The 11,061-nt window shown below is 41.2% G+C and overlaps 1 protein-coding gene across 1 annotated transcript in view; it reads left to right on the forward strand.

Moving 5' to 3' along the window:
• LOC138947713 (uncharacterized) overlaps window positions 1-11,061 on the forward strand; it is a 52,688-nt gene that overhangs the window by 16,445 nt on the left and 25,182 nt on the right. The window contains exon 2 of the mRNA XM_070319253.1: window positions 7,033-8,185. Within this exon, the coding sequence (XP_070175354.1) occupies window positions 7,894-8,185 (292 nt within the window). The 5' untranslated portion in view covers window positions 7,033-7,893. The remainder of the gene's footprint in view (window positions 1-7,032; window positions 8,186-11,061) is intronic.

Below are 11,061 nucleotides of genomic sequence, written 5' to 3' on the forward strand. Positions count from 1 at the left end.
TTGCTGTGAATGCATTGTACCAACTGTAGAAGTTTAATCCGACACTGCACAGCAGTGTGACCTAGCTGATAGTGCAATGTAAAGCACACCTGACCCCGTCCGTGGTAAATGTCTCTTATCCTTTTATTATACGGGAACAAAGAGTTTGCTTGTAATGCATTGTTCCAACAGTAGAAGTTTGATCCGACACTCCAGCAATGCGACCGGATGGTGCAATGTTTAGAACCAAGAGTTTGCTGGTAATGCATTGTTGTTCTAACAGTAGAAGTTTGATCCGACACTCCAGCAATGCGACCTGATGGTGCAATGTTTAGCAAACATCACCTTGTCGGTGTTAAATGCCTGTTTGATCTGACACTACAGCAGTATGACCCAATAGCGCAATGTGTTGCGCTCTTGTTGTATGCTTCTGATCTAAACTTCGCCAAACAATTATTGCGACTCATTTCACACTCTGAAAATGAAAGAATCGTTATTCCCGTGTCATTTCATTCTAACTTTCTATGCCAGTTAAGGTCGTTTACTTGACTATCTGGATTACCTTTCGGATTAAAGCTTTCTTTTACAGGGATCACGTGACTGCTGCTCAAATAAGGGTACCCTCAAAATTGACTGGACAAAAACAGAAGGGCCCAATTAAAAAATCGAAGAAAAATCACAATCGGCAAAAATGTGCAACGTTTATACGAAAAGAAATTCAAATCAATTATCCACCCAGAACATGTTGTTTTGTTTAGCTAAGCTTATGTATTTCGTGTGCTATGCTATTCCTAATGATGCAGCTGTCGGTCGCATGAGCGGTCAAAAACGGGATTTTTTGCGTCAATTTTTAGGGGGTATCATGACAAAAAGCACTGTATTTCAGCAATGACTAGGTGGATTGCTCTGAAACTTTCAGAATATATTCTCAATATACGAGACGTACTTCGGGTAAAAGTTTGGATTGCTACAGGTATTTTTCAGATGTTATGCCATAATCCGGAAAAAGTTTTAAAACTCATCACTTGTGTCTCAAAAGTTCATGATTTCGCATGTCTTTAGACAAATGTTTGATACAGGCACTGCCCAAAGTTTCCTGAACCATACTGAGACAGAAACAATCAATCAATCAATACGAGGCTTATATCGCGCGTATTCCGTGGGTACAGTTCTAAGCGCAGGGATTTTTTTAAAATTGTTTTTATGCAATTTATATCGCGCACATATTCAAGGCGCAGAGATTTATTAATGCCGTGTGAGATGGAATTTTTTTACACAATACATCACGCATTCACATCGGCCAGCAGATCGCAGCCATTTCGGCGCATATCCTACTTTTCACGGCCTATTATTCCAAGTCACACGGGTATTTTGGTGGACATTTTTATCTATGCCCATACAATTTTGCCAGGAAAGACCCGTTTGTCAATCGTGGGATCTTTAACGTGCACACCCCAATGTAGTGTACACGAAGGGACCTCGGTTTTTCGTCTCATCCGAAAGATTAGCACTTGAACCCACCACCTAGGTTAAGAAAGGGGGGAGAAAATTGCTAACGCCCTGACCCAGGGTCGAACTCGCAACCTCTCGCTTCCGAGCGCAAGTGCATTACCACTCGGCCACCCAGTCCTTTACACCGGGTCACACCTTTGACTTACTATGCGCTTGTTACACAATGCAGTTTTTCTGCATGCAAATATCCGACAAGACAATCGCTCGAAGGGTAGCGCACGAAACATAGTTACATCGTTATGTATTTTAGGTATTCAGCATCGCGTACAGCTACCCCCGTTTATTTATTGTCACCGTCATGACCTCAGTGATTGTATGAAACAAAGAGCAGCTGTTTTCTGCGTGTCAAGACAAAACGCATTTCGCCACAAACAACATGAAATGTGTGAGATTGTGCAAACTAATCTACTACATTGCAGATGATGCGATGTGCATCGTACCAGCCTGTTGTATGCAGCAAGGTTGAATGGTGTAGCAGAGCATAGTTATACTATGCATTTTAGCTGTGTGTATAACTAGTTGTATGACATGTAAATTGTAACAAGTTAATGCCCTCGAAAGCGGCGTATGGCTGCCTGAATGGCGGTGTAAAAACAATCATACACGTATAACCCCACTCGTGCTAAAACATGAGTGAACGTGAGAGTTTCAGCCCATGATCAAAGAAGAAGAAAAAGAAGTAACAAGAAATTCCTACGAGGTAGGAAAAACACCCCCGTCAAAGGGAAATAACCTTCTCAGTTGGTGGCAGTGACTGAGTGAGAATGGTTATTTCCCTTTGACCATGAAGATGTCCCTGTATAAGTCCTTGTATAATTTTAATCCACCAATAACTCCCTAACCGTGTGTTTGACTGGTCCCAATTTTTGTAAGGACCGTCTCAGGAATGTATAGAACCTGTTCACCAAGTTTGGTGACGATCGGTCCGTTCATTCTTGAGATCTATATGCGAACACAAACACACAAACACCCAAACAAACACACAAACACCCAAACAAACACATCGAGCGAAACCTATACACACCCCTATACCGGGGGTGTAACAAGCAAAGGTGCAGGGTTTCGTCCTGATTTAAATAGATATATTTATTGTGTTTTTACCGTTTCACCCGGACTTAACGGCAGGTGTGCTAAGGTTAACGGGTTCATATCTGTTCTATCAGCCCACAGATTGAATGCAGATAGACGAAACGAATGCGTGTATGTGTTTACACAGATGCAGGTCATTTGAAGGTGAAAGAGACTCAGTAATAACATCCCTACATCCCTTTAGGCAAACAATGTTTTTTCGCCAAACAGACAATTACTCAGTTGAACCCTCCGGCAAAATAATGATACGACAAAAAGGCACACATTGCTAATGTAATTGTAGTTTTAGTCAATATACACGGTGACCCAAAAATGCTAATAAATCCTGATATTGTTTCGAAAATTGCCTCATATTTGGTGTACATAAGCTTCCTGGTTTGAATTTTAGGTTATTTGAAAAATATGTTTCAAATTTGGAGATTGCCTTAACAGTAGGCGGTTTGACACTGAGCAGTGGCCACACTTATTCGACTCGAACCATCCAGACATCTTGTAATTGCTGTTTCAACTCATACTGTGAGAGAGTGGTTTTAATTAATATGCAAGGCTCTTCAGAAACACCAACAGGTACAATTCCGGAGGGCTAAAATCGTGTCATTGTGGCTACCACTCAGAGCCAAACCTCGTACTTTTGAGTCAATCCCTGAATTTTGAATACATTTTCGAAAGAGCATACTCAAACTAATGTACACCAAATATGAAGTAATTAGCTGAACAAATTTAGGAGTTATCAGCTTTTTAGTGGGTGGTATTTTTTGGGGGGTCACCCTGTACATGTAACTCAACCAGCCTCCGTTTCGCCGTCCATATAGGTAATTGATATTCAGGGGCTGCTGTCATTTGTAGAACCAAAGACCAATCAAAAGCTTACACACTTATGTTTATGTTACGTAGATTTTTGAGAGACGGAAATTGAAAATAAAGACACACACGCACATACAGACACAGAGTGTGACACACAACTCAGAAGCAAACCTTGAGTGGGTGTTTGAATTGTAATTCGGATTTTTGGTGATCGGGCTATTTTTTTCTCAACTGGTGTGAATCAAAAGGCAAAAAGAATATATATATATAGATAAAACCGGTCAAACTTAGTAAGGCCTATATGACGTACGTAATGGCTTTGTTTCGATACGAAAACCTGTCGAATGCAATCACAACCGGTAGGACTGGCCAGTTGACGAGTTGTTATCTCGAATTTTCCACAAAAACCGGTTATAATCTGGAATTGTCCAGCTCACGCGAACACTGTCAAAATAAGTATGTGCTTTTTCCTCTCTGATTAGAGTTTTGCACTAAGTGCGTGTGAGTACAGTTAGGTCACACGAAGTGAATGGTGATAACAAGAAATTCCTCCGAGGTAGGAAAAACACCCCCGTCAACTGAGAAGGTTATTTCCCTTTGACCATTAATATGTCCCTCTATAAGTCCTTGTAGAATCTTAATCCACCAATAACTCCCTAACCGTGTGTTTGACTGGTCCCAATTTTTGTAAGGACCGTCTCAGGAATGTATAGAACCTGTTCACCAAGTTTGGTGACGATCGGTCCGTTCATTCTTGAGATCTATATGCGAACACAAACACACAAACACACAAACAAACAAACAAACAAACAAACAAACAAACACATCGACCGAATCCTATACACACCCCTATACCGGGGGTGTAACAAGTGACACCTCGGAAAGTCTAACTGTGTCACCGGAAATTTGCGGTTGAAACGAACACTTGGCTGAAATATATGTTTTTCGTGTCTGAATGCTGCTTTGCTATAAGACTAAGAGCGTGTGAGTACTGTAGGGTCACACAGATAAGATGGTGATAAGACGTAACACCTAAGAAAGTCTAACTGTGTCACCGGGCGCATGGAAAACCGTGGCAGATGATAAAACATTGTGTTGACACAAGGAACGCACAAAGCGTCTGACTCAGACCACAAAATCCTTCGGACTTCGATCGCGAAAACAGTTTGAAACCGGCGTTGTATTTTATGTGCGGATGAAGCGGAAGGCTGTGTTTTCTGCATTTCGTGTGGAGTGGCAGTTTTGCTGGTACGGTAATTTCATTTGTTGTTGAATTTATTCTGGGTTTTGTGTGTTTGTTTCAATTCTGCATAATTATTGTAAGTTTTTATTTTTTGCTGGCGCGTTTCCTCGTCACTTAAAATGTCACTTCAGTTTTGTTTAAACAGGAGGTTCTCACGAATTTAGTTTTGGACCTTTTACCCCCAAGTAGGCCTAAGCTGTTTTTCTGTTTCCTGGTGTATGTGTGTGTGTGTGTATGTGTGTGTGTGTGTATGTATGTGTATGTATGTGTGTGAGTGCGTCTGTGTGTGTGTGTTTGTGTGAGTGTGTGTGTGTTGTGTGTGTGCGTGTGTGTGCGTGCGTGTGTGTGTGTGTTTGTGTGTGTGTGTGTGTGTGTGAGTGTGTGTGTGTGTGTTGGTATGGGGGTAGTGGTTCGAATGATTCCCCTTTTTTAATGGGCTTACAGAGTGAGAGAGAGGGCGAGAGAGAGAGAGGGCGAGAGAGAGAGAGAGAGAGGGCGAGAGAGAGAGAGAGAGAGAGAGAGAGAGAGAGAGAGAGAGAGAGAGAGAGAGAGAGAGAGAGAGAGAGAGAGAGAGAGAGGGCGAGAGAGAGAGAGAGAGAGAGAGAGAGAGAGAGAGAGAGAGAGAGAGAGAGAGAGAGAGAGAGAGAGAGAGAGAGAGAGAGAGCGAGAGAGTAGTGAATGAGCAGAGCACAGGCCGTTGATGACGTTGATGTGTGTGTGTCTGTGTTAGTGTGTGTATGTGTGTGAGTGCGTCTGTGTGTGTGTGTATATGTGAGTTTGTGTGTGTGTGTGTGTGTGTGTGTGTGTGTGTGTGTGTGTGTGTGTGTGTGTGTGTGTGTGTGTAAACATGTGCGTCCGTGTTTGTTCATCGGTGCATGCTAATCTGTGACTTTTATTCGTGTCTCTGTGTTCGTAATAACCAAGCTTTTTTAACCCTGTTGAAGGGATCAGCATTTGAACACTGATGCAATCGGATGTTATAGGCTGGCGTTGCTTGGCAACGCCGGGGAGCCAAGGGCGTTAATTTGATACCGAGAATTTTCTATTCACACGGAGAGTTAACAGGGAATCTGGAAGTGTAAAAAAGAAAACGAAAAAAGAAAACGCAGATAAAACAACGGTTGTTTGTCAAAATGTGACACATAATCTGTAACGTTGTCTTGTAGATTAACAGATGAGGCACGTATCACTGATTCTGATTTGAGCATGGTCTGTCAAAACCGGTCAAGATTGTCATTTTGATTTTGTTTGTTTGCTTTAGTTTTTTGCACGAACATTTGCAATATAATTATCACAGTTTCAATTTTCTATTCAATTGTAATCTCTTCGCGTAACATACTCCTCCTCTTTTGTTTTGTTGTTTTTGTTTTTGTTTTGTTTTTGTTGTCTTTTTCACTTTTTTCTATCTTTCTTATCTCTCATTTCATTCCTTATTTCTTTCTGGTCGGCTAGAGTGGCTAGAGTGGCTAGAGTGACTAGAGTGACTAGAGTGGCTAGAGTGTGGCCGTCAGGCAATGTATGCCTATTAGTATATGTGCACCGTGCCCGATAGGGTGCGACTTAATGATATTATGATTGCTTGATTTGTAATAGCAGTTTGATTTTGTGTGCTTGTAATTGCATTGATCTTTTGTTATTCTCTATTTAAATACCAATTCTGTTGAATTTGCATGTGTAGACCGACAGGCTGTAACTTTTAAAGAATCAAAACCGCATGCTCACAAAAACAAGTACCAGACTTTAAAGGAGAAAAAAGACACGGAGGCTGAAAATCGGGTTGGGTCAGTCTTCCTTGTCATTATCAAAACGGATTTGGGCTAGGGTTTTAGAGAGATATAGCGAGAAAAGGTCGACCTATGCTAGAAAAGATCAGTATCTGGGCCTGTATTTTTGAAGAACAAAAAACTAAATATAAACATTAAAAAAATAAACGCCTTTAAAACTTCTGTCAATAGCAGCTTACCTGAAAAAGCCAAGCGGAAGCTTCTGTAATCCGCGCAGACTTTCCTAAATGTCAGTAAAACGAAGCCGGTATGATAGCGTGGGTTCATTTAAATGTCACACAGAAGTCAGAGTGATAGATAGAGAGAGAGGGGGAGAGAAGGGGGGGCTGAACTGTGTTGAACTGAACTAAACTTTGATCGAAAGAGAGAGAGAGTTGTGTGTGTGTGTGTGTGTGTGTGTGTGTGTGTGTGTGTGTGTTCTTGCGTCTAGGTTTGTGCTTGTGTCAGTGAGGTGAGGGTAGCGTTTCTTTACGGTTGCTTGCGTCTGTACGTGTGTCTGTATGTCTGTCTTTTTGTGTGTCCGTCTGTTTTTCTGTCTGTTTCTCTGTCCGTCTTCATGGCTACACGTCTGACGTCAAACATTCAAAGTAACCCGCTTTACATATTTGCGTGTGTGTGCAGATGGCGACAAAACCAGAGTACCACGATCATCGTGGTGTGTAGAGCGATTCAACGCCAGCAGATGTGCGCCAGAGATGGACTGGAGTGTCTAAGTGCATTACCATCACACCAGCACGCGGAAACCATCGTTATGTCTATGTCAGCATGAAAGGAAACCTTGACACAGTACTGCGTCCCGGTACTGCCTACGCTAGTTTTTTGCTCGCTGTGTGACCTATGAGTGTGACACTTTCTCAGGACGCAGTCTTCTTCTTATCACAATGAGAAGTGGATCGTCGTGACAAGTTCCCACATTTGTGTGTCCTTCAGTTCTTGTGATCGTTCTGATGATTGATGAGTGATTCCGGGAGACACTTTCACATAATTGTGTCTTCTTGTTATCGCTCTGAGGTGTATTTCGATGTGATACTCTGTGATACTTTCACAGACTTGTATCTCCTTGTGATCGCTCTGAGGTGTATTTCGATGTGATACTCTGTGATACTTTCACAGACTTGTATCTCCTTGTGATCGCTCTGAGGCTTGATTCGATGTGATACTCTGTGATACTTTCACAGACTTGTATCTCCTTGTGATCGCTCTGAGGCTTGATTCGATGTGATACTCTGTGATACTTTCACAGACTTGTATCTCCTTGTGATCGCTCTGAGGCTTGATTCGATGCGATACTCTGTGATACTTTTACAGACCTTTGTCTATTAGGGATCGCTCTGATACTCTACTTTCACCTATGTCTCCTTGTTATCGCTCTGGGGAGTGAATCGGAATGCAGTGAATCAAAGACATAGCTACGAGTTTGAGCCTTACTTCTGGAAGCCCTCAGGCTGTATAAGTTCAGCATCATAGGCTCGAGAAAGAATCATGGGATTCCAACCAAACCATTTCAAGGTCAACCATGTGACCTTGACCTGCATCCTTCTGGTTGCCCTGAGCAACGTGCGAAGTGAGATCGAATTTACACACACCGACGTTGATATCCGGAGGCAAATAGACACGTTGACCAAAGCGCAGTACCTTCTGTTTCCCCATATCTACCGCGCTTTTATCGATGCGGGAAGGAGTCCTGCGAAATACAACGTGTCCCAAGGATGTCATCGTGACCTGACGCGTTACTACCACGCCCTCAACGAACAGAAGGCGTGGGCGTGGCGATGTGAGTATTCACTTTTACATTTAGTCAAGTTTTGACTTAATGTTTTAACATAGAGGGGGAATCGAGACGAGGGTCGAGATGTATGTGTGTGTGTGTGTGTGTGTGCGTGTGTGTGTGTGTCTGGGTGTGTGTGTGTGTGTGTGTGTGTGTAAAATTTCATCTCACACGGCATCACTGCAGAGCGCCTAGAACTGTACCCACGGAATATGCGCGATATAAGCCTCATTGATTGATTGATTGATTAATTGTGTGTGTGTGTGTGTGTGTGTGTGTGTGTGTGTGTGTGTGTGTGTGTGTGTGTGTGTGTGTGTGTGTGTAGAGCGACTCGACCGATCTTTATGAAATGTTACATGAGAGTTCCTGGGTATAATATCCCCAGACGATTTTTTCATTTTTTCGATAAATGTCTTTGATGACGTCATATCCGGCTTTTTGTAAAAGTTGAGGCGGCACTGTCACACCCTCATTTTTTAATCAAATTGATTGAAATTTGTGTAAAGCAATCTTCGACAAAGGCCGGACTTTGGTATTGCATTTCAGCTTGGTGGCTTCAAATATAATTAATGAATTTGGTCATTAAAAATCTGAAAATTGTAATTAAAATTATTTTTTTATAAAACGATCCAAATTTACGTTCATTTTATTCTTCATCATTTTTTTTATTCCAAAAACATATAAATATGTTATATTTGGATTAAAAACAAGCTCTGAAAATTAAAAATATAAAAATTATGATTAAAATTAAATTTCCGAAATCGATTTAAAAACAATTTCATCTTATTCCTTGTCGGTTCCTGATTCCAAAAACATATAGATATGATATGTTTGGATTAAAAACACGCTCAGAAAGTTAAAACGAAGAGAGGTACAGAAAAGCGTGCTATGCAGCACAGCGAAACCACTACCGCGCTAAACAGGCTCGTCAGTTTCACTGCGTTTTGCACGAGCGGCGGACTACGGTCATTGTGAAAAAATGCAGTGCGTTCAGTTTCATTCTGTGAGTTCTACAGCTTGACTAAATGTAGTAATTTCGCCTTACGCGACTTGTTTTTATTGAGATATTTTATTTGGTTTAAACAAAACTTTATTCAATTTTAATCATGACAAGAACAATGCATGGATGATTACATACTCAAGCATATAATGCTTATTTTAAGCAATCATAGTAATTACAAAACAAAGGTTAGCATGATGGCGGAATAAGTACATTAGCTCATTTCAGGAAACGTAAAACAAAACAAAAGACAAAACAGATACACAAACAAGCAGAAAATGGGAAGGGGTTGGTGATACAGGAGGTGGGGAAAGGGCAGCTAGCTAGTAGCTAGCTTAAGGGAAAAAGAAGAAGAAGAAGAAGACTTGGAGCGCCAATATTTGAGGGGATTTTTTCAATTGTAATAAGTGCACATAAGACACTCGCACAAAGTTAATGCATATTGTGATCAGAGGAAAAGTCACTACATTGCGCATAAATCGAGACTTTATTTGATTGACAGATTGAGTCAGAGTCATTTGTGTCAGTGGATGAGTGAGTAATTGATTGACTGATTGGTCGATTGATTGATTTAAATAATAATTGAATCATTGGCTCATTCTTTCTGGTTTTTTTCCCGTATCTTTTCCTTCCTTCCTTCTTTTATTTCTTTCTGTTAAGATTGGCAAAGAACGTGTCATAGTCCCTCCTTCCTTCCTTCCTTCCTTCCTTCCTTCCTTCCTTCCTTTCTTCCTTCCTTCATTCCTTCCTTTTTTCCTCCCTTCCTTCATTCCTTCCTTTCTTCCTTCCTTTCTTCCTTCTTTTCTTCCTTCCTTCCTTCCTTTTTTCCTCCCTTCATTCCTTTCTTCCTTCCTTCCTTGCTTTCTTCCTTCCTTCATTCCTTCCTTTCTTCCTTCATTTCTTCCTCCCTTCTTTTATTTATTTCTGTTAAGAATGGCAAAGAACCTGTCATAATCCTTCCTTCCTTTCTTCCTTCCTTTCTTCCTCCCTTCTTTCATTCATTCCTTCCTTCCTTCCTTCCTTCCTTCCTTCCTTCCTTCCTATTAGGAAAAGCAAAGAGCGTGTCATCGCCTCGTCAAAGCTTTTGTTTGTTTGTTAATGTTGTAAACACACAGCAAAGTTATCCTGTATAAAAATCCTTCAGTTTGTCTGTATCAAAAACTATACTATATAGTGATACAAATCATCCATGCATTCTTCTTTTCCCGTTAGTGTCCCCATCTCTTTAGGCAATTCAGGATTGTGTAAAAAAAAAATTAACAACAACTGCTGTGTGAGTAATGGCTTTAGTCAGCATGGTGTATCATAAACTTGTATACAATTCTATCGTCAGGTGCTGTTTACTACGCGAAAGGTCTGTCATGCATGATAGATGAAGCGAGACCCACTATAATGAGTATTGCTTTCATACTGAATGCGATTTTTTCTTCCCTGCCGGGCAATCTGAAGTCGATTGCTGTAAATGATGGTATAATATGTGGTACTCCTGCAGACAGATAAATAGAGAGAGGGAGATTTTGTTTTGGGGGGAGGGGGGGGACGGGACATTGAAGAGTGAGAGAATCATTGCATCGCATGTGGGTGTGCGCGTGAGGGAGAGAGAGAGAGAGAGAGAGAGAGAGAGAGAGAGAGAGAGAGAGAGAGAGAGAGAGAGAGAGAGAGAGAGAGAGAGAGAGAGAGAGAGAGAGAGAGAGAGAGAGAGAGAGATATCAAATCAAATGAAGTTAATTCAAATCAAATTGTATGTTTCGAGGGCCTAGCGTTGTGGCATAAACATTACAAACGAGCTTTTTTTTCAACCAGTCCTCACCCAGAGAGGGACAACTCTAATCACATATTTACACGGACAATCACGTAGAAAAAAAAGGTACTCGGTGAGAGA

Source organism: Littorina saxatilis, linkage group LG14, assembly GCF_037325665.1.
Source record: "Littorina saxatilis isolate snail1 linkage group LG14, US_GU_Lsax_2.0, whole genome shotgun sequence".
NCBI classification, from domain to species: Eukaryota; Metazoa; Mollusca; class Gastropoda; order Littorinimorpha; family Littorinidae; genus Littorina; species Littorina saxatilis.